Source organism: Monopterus albus, unplaced genomic scaffold (genome assembly GCF_001952655.1).
Source record: "Monopterus albus unplaced genomic scaffold, M_albus_1.0 scaffold41.1, whole genome shotgun sequence".
Lineage (NCBI taxonomy): Eukaryota > Metazoa > Chordata > Actinopteri > Synbranchiformes > Synbranchidae > Monopterus > Monopterus albus.
In genome coordinates, this window is record NW_018127921.1 from 2,411,571 (window position 1) to 2,424,168 (window position 12,598).

At 39.9% G+C, this 12,598-nt stretch overlaps 1 protein-coding gene across 1 annotated transcript in view; it reads right to left on the reverse strand.

The window, feature by feature from the left end:
• The window catches only part of exoc4 (exocyst complex component 4), a 133,603-nt gene that overhangs the window by 74,919 nt on the left and 46,086 nt on the right, over window positions 1-12,598 (reverse strand). Inside the window, exon 11 of the mRNA XM_020599515.1 lies at window positions 11,679-11,775. Within this exon, the coding sequence (XP_020455171.1) occupies window positions 11,679-11,775 (97 nt within the window). The remainder of the gene's footprint in view (window positions 1-11,678; window positions 11,776-12,598) is intronic.

The window sequence follows — 12,598 nt, forward strand, 5'->3', positions numbered from 1 at the left end:
TGAATACAGGGTGGAGGTGAGGCGGTGTGCAAGCGCCTGCGCTCATGCTTGTTTGGTCGTGATGAGTACATATGCCTGTCTAGGCTGTGTTTTTGTGTGTCTGTATGTGCATGTCACTGGCGGGGGTTAAATTACTTCCTTCTTAATCTAACTCATTAAGCCTGCTGAGAGCTCAGAGTGCACCACATTGGCTGATTTGGGACAATTTGCGGAAATGCTGGCAGGAACATATAAACGTGCATGCTAATCAGGGATGCCGTGACCTAAATCAGTCAGAGACAGATATTAGGGTGTCAGAAAAATTGAAGCCAAACATGAGTTTGTCTTTTTTTTAATAATGTAAGCAGTGTGAGATACTGGTAGAGTGCTATGAAAATGTCACTCTGTCAGAGCACTGGAATCTTGCACGAGACGGGTCTGTTCATTGACCACACGCTTGGCAGAAATGTTATCCAATGCACCACTGTGCTATGCACCAACGACTCCTGGCTCTCCTGATCAGGAAAGAGCTGCAGCAAAAATCTTTTCATGTCAACAAATCCTACCAACTATCATTTTCATTTTCCTGTTCACTTGTTTACCCAGGGTGCATTAGGAAAGACTCAGTTTAACTTGAGCATTAGAACTGTGATTCATGCTCCTCAGAAATCTTTTTAATAGTGTGTGCTTAGTTTGAAAGGTCCCTAAACCTTTCAAATCCTGTTTTAATCCTCACAAATTATATTTTTAGTTTTTATGTGCATTGCTGAAAACAACTACACTAGTGATGCTGTCAAATTTGCCACTGACAATGTGTTAACAGTTCAAAAACACATTTTTTGTTTAATTACTCTTCATTGGTTTAACATATCAAGAATCAGACGTTGTGATAGATTACTGCTCCATTGATGGCACAGTAACGCTTTAGGTATAAAAGCAGTCACAAGTTTGGACATATTCCCACAGAATTAAATGGGAAAGTGTGTCCAAACATTTGACTGATAGTCACCATGTCATTCGAGATAATAGGTTAAGGATAAGTTCAACTAATAGATAAAGGTCAAACATGAATACACATTTAAAAGCTACTTTACTTTGGGTAATGTTTGCATTTCTCTCTTTTCACTGTACCCAGACAGGTTTACTCTTCCTGAACAGAATAGACCACTTGTCAATGTTAGATGCCTGTCGTTCACATTATGGTATCTGTTTCTTTGTTCAAAAAAATTAATAAAAATATTTCTGAGAAAAAAAAAAGCTACTTTACACAAACATACACACAAGCAATAAATAGGATACACAAACTCAAACACAAAATTTCATACAGGACAGAAGAGACTGTCCCATTTTTCTCTGTGCTCCTTAGCACATTATAGAAAGAATCTCTAGTTATCGTAATATAAAAACATGCCAGAGATGCTGTGCCTTAAACATTTATCATGAAATCTTTACGTACAGCACCTCAAAAAAAAGAAATGTACTGTAATCCTCCCCCACAATCCCCTCTAGCCAGAAAGCTAGTGAGCAAGAGCTGAGTGAAACGTCATACTTAGCAAATTGCATTTGAAGCCAGGGGGGATAAATACTGCAGATAAAGACTGCTCTAATGTGCACAAATCCATTAGAAATCTCATATTCACACATAGCAGAAATCGCATTACAAGACACCCCTAATGTCATTTCACAGGGTTTTTCCACTAGCATTTGCAGCCAGTATGAGACACTAACATAAAACATAATGGATTTTCAGCTTTTCCCTTTCCTCCCCACCTCCCTTATGTTGTTCATTCCCCTCTTGGAGTCTGATCTGTCCTGTTCTGGCTGAATTTCCACTCCAGTCTTCATTGTTGTGGATGCGAGTTCTGTTTTGTGTGGACATAATGAATTTAGTCGAGCAGGTTTAGAGAGGAGACCACTTACAAGCAGAGGGGGCTATGGTGAATGCGTTTACACTTTTACTGCTCATCAACCCTGAGGAAAAGCTTGGCAGTCAGTGTTGTTACACTTTACTGCAAAAGTGTTTCAATCCCTTGACTTCCCATACTTCAGTTACTTCTGTAACAAAGAGGAGCACAGAAAGTGCAAATTGGAAAACCCATGTGTACTTCTACTGGTCTGGAGAACTTTAAAAGGGAAGAGATGAACATGCACGTAGATTTTCCCTTTTTGATCCAAAATGTACTGTTCTGAAAGTAAAAAATCACTGTCTTACTTGTGTGCATTTAGATTCATATCTTTGACCTGTAATAACCTTGGGTGAGGAGGGTGGAGGAGAGGGGATGCATCCAGACTCAATCAGGGTCTGCCAGTTTGACTTTTCCAATGGTTGCACACTCAATGAGCACACTGTGACTCCAGTTTAACTGGCCGGGGATCAAACAATCACTGGTATGGGAAATTAAAAATGTATGCCATGTCCTTTGCAGAGTTTTGGTTTTCTCTTCATCTCACAGGTTACAATTAAGAAATTATCTCTACTGAGCTAGACTCAAAATGTGTGTTTTTTAATAAATACAAAAACATACCAAAATGATCCTCCAAAACTAAACGAAGAGGAGCAGAGCCAGAGGCAAAATTGCCCGAAATGTACAAATCGAAGACAAGCACAGCAAATAAATTGCTTGTTCAATAACTTCTTATTTTGATTCTACTTGCATCAGACATGAATCGAATTAGGCTATTAGGTGGATAATAATTAAACCAAGCAAATTAGTTAGAGAAGAAACATAATGCGAAACAAAAACACAAATAACCTTATTTCTTCGCCTTTAGACCTTGAGTTTACCAAGACATAACACACAAGGATTCACAAGCTCCAATTATCAAGTGTGAAACAGTGTTTCTTCGAACTGCCTGGAGTCTGTTTAGCCACTATTAGAATATGTACTGAGTCAGAGGATCTATCTTTGAGAATAATTAACTATCCAGAAAGATGAACCAACTTATGTAACCACCAATTAGAAGATCACAAACAATCCTTTCAGGGAGAGTTGGAGAATTTTAATGAGGTTTAATGACTTCTTGATTGGTTGGTAGTGTTTATTTAGAGAAGTATACAAGGGAAATGTGCTGAGAAGAATTTAAAAAACAAACTCCCTCCACACTCACCTATGGCACCCGCTGCATACTGTACCATACAATAACAGAAGAGTGTGGATATATGTGTGTGCGGTTTGATCTGCGTAGTGAATCGAAGTTCCTGTGTACATGTACGCTTATCTTGAGCTTCCCCAGATAATCGACCAACCCCCGCATCTCAATGCACACACACACATCCGTGAGGCTACTTCAAGCACTCGGCCCCAGACAGGGTGAGCAGATCAATCAATTACATCTCTGCTTCAGTAATCAAACAAGGTTATTATCAGGCAGCAGCTCACTGACCTGGAAAGGCCTGGCCAATCAAAGGCTGCTGAGATGTGGGGGCTGGCGCTTGCTCATGTGACAGTAACGCAGAGTGGCAGCTCATGTTGTCAAGGGATAGAAGAATGGAAAGAGGAAAAACAGATGACTGAGGGTAATTTCAAAGAAGAAAATAGAAGGAAATGAATGGGACAGGAACAAGAGAATATGTGTAAATCACTCATCTCCAGCACTCTGCCTTCACCTTGACATTACTCTCCAAAGGACAGGAGAAACTAAGAAATGCATTTCTTTATAAAGGCAGCACACCATACCATTTTTGAGGACTGCAGTGTTTAGGCGGTGTAAAACTCTGCCTTGTTTTTCTATCACTGTTTGGCTGATTACATCCCTGAAAATGCAGGAAATGAAGAGAAGATGAGACAAATAGGAGGCAGAGGGATGTGGCAGAAAGCAACACATTGTGAAAACATCTCTTCATTGTGGTTCACTAATTCTCTACTTGGCAGAGGCTCCTGCTGGCATTAATTTCGTGAGCATTAAGGGCATTCTGTCCTCCCACTTCTGTTCTTTCATAGCAACAGGTATCAAAAAGGCTTAATTAAATTATTGTTTGCTAAAAAAAAAAAACAAAAAAAAAAAAACAAAAAGGAAAAATCCATTTCACTAAATTATCATTGGTAATACAATACGTCAACAGCCAAACAAACCTATACACAATCTAATCTCTTTCAAAAGCAGCCAGTCAGATACAATCAGGTGCTGAAGTGGACAACACAATTGTGTGAACATCTGTGTGATTATGACCTGGACATCAGGACAAGTTTAAAAGACCAATTCATGTGTGTGTGTGTGTGTGTGTGTCATGTGTCTAAGGTGTGCATAAATCTTTGTCTCTATGTTCAGACACAATTTCTGCCTCTAATCTGACCAGACAACAATTCCTAGTATTTGGTCTTTCACCCCGGTAGACCTAAAACCTTAGGGGCCTTCGAAGCTGACTTCATAAGAGGCCTAGTGCTGAACATTCAGACAGACTAGACCCCCCTTAAGCTCTGACTGACGACTGTCTGCTTCACAGGACAGGTTTGCCTGAGAACTGAGTCTGATTCCATTATGGAATGGATAAACACAATCAAAGAGTTTATCCACTTCTATAGCCAGAGAAAAGACCCCCACAATGATGGATTTAATCTCCTGCACAATATCTGATGCTCGTGTGTGCGCGGCTGTGATGTTCACAACCACAGTGCGTATGTCTGTCTCTGTGCATGCGTGTGCTTGTAAGACATGAAGAGATTGAAAACTCTTCACCTCACAAGAAAGTGGCTGAAGTCGCACTTTTGGGAAGCGATAAAACCTGCAGTATTATTTACAACACGATGTGAATGGTGTGTGTGTGTGTGTGTGCTGTCCCGTGGGGAGGGCATAAGACAGATAAAAGAATGAAGATATGGCTGTGCTGCAGCTAGTGACAGGCAGTAGTGCCTGACAGATTCATAGTTAACTGGCATTGTGCTCTATGGATATCCAGCAGCTTAGCTTTCACTTTGTTTCCTTTTACCTCTTTCATTTTGCTTAGGTTTAGTTATATTATTTTACATTATTTACCATTTAGTAAGAGCGTGTATGTATCCCCTTCAGATAACTAAGTATTTTGGTCTCGGATCCAATACAAAAAATACAAATAACTGATACTAGGATCAGTATCACGCTGAAGATTTAGTTAACACTAACTGGGCATGCTTCCTTGAGTTAAAGGTGTTTGTGGCATTAATTCCTAACACTAACCTTATTATTAGCTTGCCTTAGGTTGACCAGTCACTCTTCCACCAACACTAGTATTTCTTGCCATTCCACCTAGTAAACGATTAGCAAAGCTGGAATATTTATGGTTGCATGTTTTCCACACTGATATTGTGCCAGAATGCCAGATATCAGGCTAGGTTGTAGACAGCAGAGTCTGTGTGGAACGTTTGATCAGAGGTAGCCTGGTTGAAGGCGCGCGCACACACACACACACACACACACACACACACAAAGCAAAAGCCACACAAAACACATAGAGCTAACAGAAAAAAATCAGCTTTATTGACTTTTGGCACATTTCACAAAGAATAGCCAAATGTCTTTCTCAGACTCTCATCAATTTTCCAATACTGCATGTACTGGTTACGCTTCACTGCTAAGTGACCTGGTTCCTATATATATATATATATAGTGTATATATATACTGTATATGTATTCATTTTCTTGCCATGTACAGTACACTGTAGGTGTATGAACAGTGAGCACTTGTTTATAAACAACCTGAAGCCAAAGCAAGCTAACATACCTACCAGGATACACACAAACTCTCTATTCCTCTGCAATTTCTCTCTTCCTCGTTGGTTTTATCAGATTTTTTTTCCCTCATCCCACCTGTCTGTTGTCTTATTTTATCAACTTTTCCTTTGTGTTTTTCCTTCATTGCCCCCCATCTGCTCTCTTCTCTCTGTTGTTGGTTTCTTTCTTCAACTTTCTTCATCTCTTGTTTCTCTGGTCTTTCCAGTGTAAAATCCTCTCTCCCCCGATTCCCAACTATAGTCCCAGTTTTAATGGGTGCAGGTTAGAAAAAGAGACCGAGGGGGTGGTGTTATTTACTAAGAAAATCCTCCCAAATGAGTGAAAAAAGATTAGAAAAGACAGCAAGGGCTGACAGAGAAAAGCAGAATGTACATTATGTGTGAGCAAGACTTAAGCGAGAGGTCCATGCTGCATTTTAATAGCCTATATATGTGCAGACACTTCTTTGAGGTTGACTGCAGATGCTCTTGTTGAAGGAAAACTGTATTCATCACCAATAATTATGAAGCTCCTGCTTCTAAACTAAATGAAGGTTAAGGATCAACCAGAAATTATTTTTTGCCATTTTCAGTTCTGCCACAGTGGAAATTTTGCAGGTTTGTTGTTTATTAAGATCCCCATTAGCTTAGGCTTAAAATGGGCAACTCAGTGGGCAACTACAAGCACCGATCCCATCACAAAATGATTTCAACAATGAGTTTTCGATCCAAAAAATTCTGTGTCGGGGATGTATTTGAAAAGAGTTTTGATCCTGTGCAGATCAGAGTGTGCTGCCTCTAACTGGGAACGTGGCTGTTCATGGTGCACTACAAATTGCCTGGTGGATCACCATCATAAAGACTGTGTAATTGCAGGACTTATATGGGTCATAAATACCTGAGTAATGGGTGCTATTTTCCAGTGGACAGCAACTACAGCAGCACTCCTTTGACAGAGAAAGCAATAATCAAACTTGTTTTTCTGTATGCTCATCATTAGTAAACAATAAATATGGAAGTGCATGCAGATGACTATAGCTTGTTGATTCAGGTCATCTTCTAGCCTTTGCAACTAATTTAGTTTATAACCCTTTAGTGTTGAATCTAAGGTGACAAACTGTACACTGGTCCACGGTGTAGGTGAGATATTTGTACATAAAAAAGAATGAACACAATGCAATGCTGCGCCATGTCTACCAAATCATAACACCATAAAAATGTTATAACACTGTATGTGTTCCCCAAACCTAATTACTGACTGAATTTTATTAGCAAGGTATATGTGTCTTCACAGGTATCATTACAATTACTAACCAGGTCACACACATCTTTAAATAATTCAATTCAGCACAGCAAAATCTTGTTATTCAATAATCTCAGTAGTAATGTGAAAAAAGAAAATTTTAGACAATGTTTGAAAAGTCAACAGTGAAAGTCTCAGCTACATCATTTGACAAAGCTCAAAAATACCTTTTCAAAACCCCTTCAAAGATACTCCATTTCACCTCTAACTCTTGCTCTTTCTATTTGGCTTGGTCTGTGTGTGCTGCTCAGTAGCGGAGCTAATGAGAGTGTGAAATTAGTGCAGAGTCATGGTGTGTCATTTTCACCACATGCTGCAGCGGTGGGAGGCAGAGCCCTTCTGTCTTTTTCCTATTATTTAGCTCCCTATCTGCTCCTTATTCCTTTCCTCGCTTGCTCCATTATTCTTCCCTCTGTGCTTTACTCGAGCATGCTCTGTCAATCTCGCACCTTCTGACTCTTATCTTTCCCTCACACTTTTTCACCCGACCATGGACACGTACAGTAGGACCGACTTTGAGTAGACCTTGTAGCACATCAAGATGAGTACCTTTAATAAGCTAATACTGTGTGTGTGCACACGAAGAGCTATATACTAACTCAATTGTTAAATAGCAGCAAAGTGTACACTAGTACACTTACTGGCCTGATGTTTTATAATACCAACAGGATAAGCTTCTTTTATGCTTTGGTGCACAAATGCACAGACAAAAGATAACATGACTCAGAGTAAAATCTAAATGAAGTAAGTCAGAATGGAAATTAGCTGAGCAACACTTTTGTTATTATTACACTAAGCACTTTAGCAAGCAAGTTGCTGATATTAATCAACTTAAATCAAATTAGTGATACTAGAGTTTCTTCAAATGGCTTTAATAAGGAATGATTGGGACAATCACACAAAGTCAAGGCAAAGGCTAAAGACCAGATGATCTTGGAGATATACTCTGACCAATCAACTTTAACCAAATAGTTAATGCCAAACAAGCATAATCCCTGCCATGGTAAAATAATTTAAAGCAGAAGTTTAGCAATGAACATGTAAGATTTGAAAAAAAGCACAGGAAAAATATCCTAACTCACTTTTAACTGTATTAAATTTATATTTGTAAAGATTTAGAGTTGGAAGAAAAACTTCCTGTGGGCATTTCGATAGTAGTAAAAGTGAACAAAATAAAACTTTTAAAAAACAGATATCTAAATATGAGGAAAAATTGTGTGAAATACCAATATTATGTCAGTGTGAGAGAGGGAAAGGGAATGCTTTTGCTCTTATTAAACAGTGATCATATATTGTGAACTGCACAATGTGCCTGTACACACAAAACCACATCTAAACAGCCACAAACATAGCAGACATCTAAAGGCATTGCCATGCCCGGTCATCCTGTGGATGGTGAACAGGGAGAGATTAGGGGCCTGCTCCAGTTTTTCAAAATGCCAACCTCGTCCAGAGCAAGGGGTGTAAATGCCACCCAAATGTCAACAGGAGACCCCACAAGTCAAACTAAATTGGCTGCTACATGCACAAACACTCATGTACGTCTGCCCTATGTTTGTGTCCATATCTTTACAGCCATACACTCTGCGCTCTAACAAATCTCACTGCTATGCTATACTTGTGAGGACAGAACCAATCTTATGCATTCACTTAATACAAGTGGCAGTACTACCATTAATGCATTACTGTGTTCTGCATACCAGAGAGGGCTGGCCATCTCTCTCTGTGCACCGATTGAGTCACTGGTACATTAATATATGCAAAGCTATCGAAAACAATCCTCCCCCATATCTTTAAAAATTAAATTCATAGAACATCTTCCACATATAATCTTAGGTCACAACATCTATATGAGCCATCTGTTCCCTGTGTTCGGATGGTGATGGGAAAGAAAGCCTTCATGTTAGAGACAAAGATTGAATAGCTCATGGGAATGATAGTAGAACCCTGTATTCCCACAACATGCTTTGGGGAATACTAGGCCTTGTCCAAGTCAACAAGAGCACATACAATATAACTGGATGGGACAACTTAAAGTAACTTTGCATGTGCAAAGAGCTGAACCAGTGTATCTACGTGTCACAAAAATTCAACTCCTTTTTACTTGGATTAACATTAGCTGTGCAAAGAGCTGAACCAGTGTATCTATGTGTCACAAACATTCAACTCCTTTTTACTTGGATTCACTAAGCATAACATTAGTAATCCTGGATAACTGATATCATGAAGTTAATTATCAGCTAGCTCAGTTAACACTGGCTTTACTAATTCAGGTATGAACATGTTTATGTGAAAGAGCCAGTGGTCTTAATTACAAGCATGTAACATCATCTGAACGATGAGTGGGGCACTTCATATGAAATGGAGTAAACTGGTGATACCCACAGGGAAATTAGATTAACATGCCAGCAGAAGGTGATATTCAGTAAGGCAAAAGATAAAATGCAACTCACAGCTACAGCAGAATATGAAGCATAAACATATGGAATAAAATCTAAATATAAAAGTAGTATAAGTGTGGGCGTTAGAAAGCTATGCGGCATAGGTTACCATGGTATTCTATCCCAATTAAAAGTGACTCAGCTTCAGAAAAAAAGAAACATATAAAAACCATTTGCAATTAAACATTAAGACCCTGTTGCCTCATACGCTGCCGCACACACCACTGATTTCCTGTACCCCACCCCCACCCCACCCCAACCACTTTTGTCATTACTGCTACCATGAGTCGCATGGCTGGCTGCAGGAGGTGTAGTGATCCATCAGAGAAGTGCCAGAGCTTTGCCATTAGAAAACCATCTGCAAGCAACAGCGCTCCATTGGCACTAGAAGTCTAGAGAGCGCAGGTCGGAGGGAGGGAGAAAGAGAAGAGAGAGCCCTGCGTGCAAGGCAGTTTGGTGTGATTGATATGAACCATTACAGACAACATGGGAGAGGGAGGCAGAGAGCTAGTCACTGTTTTATTTTTGGTCATTTGTTCAGACAAAAGGTGGGCCAGACCCACAATGAACAGGGGTCGTCAGCACGTGTATGTGTCGGAGAGAGAGAGAGAAAGTGTGTTAGAGAGGGTGCGTGAGACAGAGAACGATTCAAGGCCGAAGCATCAGTGAAGGGACATAAACACACAGGCAAACGCCTGAAAAGAGAGATATTAAAGCATGCATAAACCAATACATGCACACACTCCAACGCACACAGATAAACATACAGTAGATTGTCTTTACTCTCTGAAGCCAGCAATTAGCTTTCAAAGAGCATCAATCAGTCAAACAAAAGGAAGCATAGCAAATGACAATTCTGCTTAGATTTGTAGGACTGTGATGAAGAAAAAAAAAACTGACCTGATAAAAGAAGGGCAATCTTGCATGAGCACAAACTAACTTCACTGCCTGATGTTATGCAAATATATATTGTTTCGAAGCCAGTCCAACATTTAGCGGTCAGGGTTACGTAAGTCATTAATTGTCTAGTATACGTAAAATCTAAACAAAGACCTGTTTTGTTCTATCTATGCTGATGTTTCTTGACCCTGTTACAGTTCTACCTGTAAGATTAAAAACCTCTGTGGAGCTGAACCATACACTGGTACATTAATATTACCAGTTAGCTACTTTGTAATACAGTTACTACCCAGATGACCTCTGTGTAACCATAGCTCTCCACTGTCTGATTATTCAAGATACTTTCACAGTCAAAAAAAAAACTTGCCAACATTGTCCAAATTTAAAGGATAAACTAAAGGTTTTCCAGAAAGGAACTCTTATCATGCTTCTATGTATTGAATATACACTATAACGTATGCCAAACACCATAGTGTGGAAGTAGGAAACATCTCTGTTTAATGGATCCTAGGAGGTAATGTATCACTGCCCAGAGGACAATTCAATTAAACTGCTCCACTATTAGATTTACACTGCTCTACTGGGACCACAGTTGTGTATAGAAAATTACCAGACACCCAGAACATTGCCACAAAGACAACCCTTCAGAATACTCCAATTTAATGCGACAAAAAAAGCAAGTGCGGTAGTGGATCCCAATTTCTTGGGATAACATTTTGAACTGAAGCTACAGTATATTATATCATGTTTGATTTACAATATCCCAATACGCATTAAAAAGGTTGAAACCGACAGACAGTCACTAAGAGGCTGTGTAATATAATTAGTTTACAGTTTGCTGCTATTCAGTCATGGCCCAGGGTTCATGGCTTGTGGCCTGCTCATCCCTGGTTGTCAGGCCAGTATGACACCAGAGTGCTTCTTGTGAAGTTAATGGAATGCTAGCAAACTATTCCAGTAAAGACAACAGGTTTTGTTGTTTATTAACTTAATTTTAAGATGATCCCTTTAAGTTCTATACTGCTGGAAATCAGAGGTGTCTTGCATCATGCCATGACTGCCAGGAACCCAATTCACTCTTCTACTGCAAAGTACCATCAGAGTAAGGCTGTGTGAAACTATGATCTGCTGCCACTTGAAGAATGTTGACTATCTCATCTAGCGACTCCACTCATGCGGTCATTAGTCTAGTACTTTGGCTGTTACTCAAACAGTAGGCAGCAACATACAGTACCAAAAGGTGAGAACATCAGAAAGTCTATATGCCACCTGTTTGTTTTATGCTGCTGATCACATTCCTGACTAAAGCACATCTTGAGACCACATTCAATCTGCTTGTCTTGCTGGGTGTTAAGTCAAACATTGTACCTGCGAAGAGGCTTGAAGATCACAGTAATGTTCCTTGCTCCCGGTTTACACACAAACTTCATTTCCCCCCCTTCAATCAGGTTGTCATCAGCACCACCTAAAACACAGGAAACAGGACTTTACTCAATCAAACATGTAAAAAATAGACATCTAAATGAAGTATTCTTTGAGGAGAGTGCTTTAGCTGTACAGTAGTTAAAATGGATATGTGTGGCTCACACGTGCAGGATGACATTTAGAAGATCTAGGTGTTTCTGAAAATGTGATTTCAACCAGCCCACCCACATTCGAAACTCAATCATCATCACCACAGTATGTCCTGTAACAAGACACCAAATTTCAACCAACCCCAGGTGTGATGACCCTAAACGGTAATCTGCTTGGAAGTGGCATGTAACAATGTTGTTTTTGCCATTATGCAATAAAATCTTGAATTATTTTGCAACATTTAAAAATATCTAAATTGTACAGCTTAAACCATAATAAACACATCACTCAGCTAGTGTGGCTCTCTGTTACAAATCTAAATACATCCCACATGCTCACCCTCCTACATGCCCCTGTGTCACTGCGTGGGTGAACCCCACAGCTAACAAGGTTAATCAGAAAATCATTGCTACGGAGCATGTTCAGGTAAGAGTGGGTGAGTCAGACACTGCAAGTGGGGGTCACAGGGTGGGGGCTGCAGACAGGGGAAGTGGGACGATCACAGGGGAAAGAAATAAACACAGGAGATCATTATCTCCACTCAACCTGAAGTAATCAATATAACTGATGCAGAAGCCATTTCAGCTCATTGTCAGTTCAGCAAACTGCAGAGCAAAAGAACCGTCCATCTGTGAGTGAGTGTGTGTGTGTGTGTGTGTGTGTGTGTGTCAATGAATAAGAACGGAAGCAGGACAGCAGCTGGATGGGGGGCG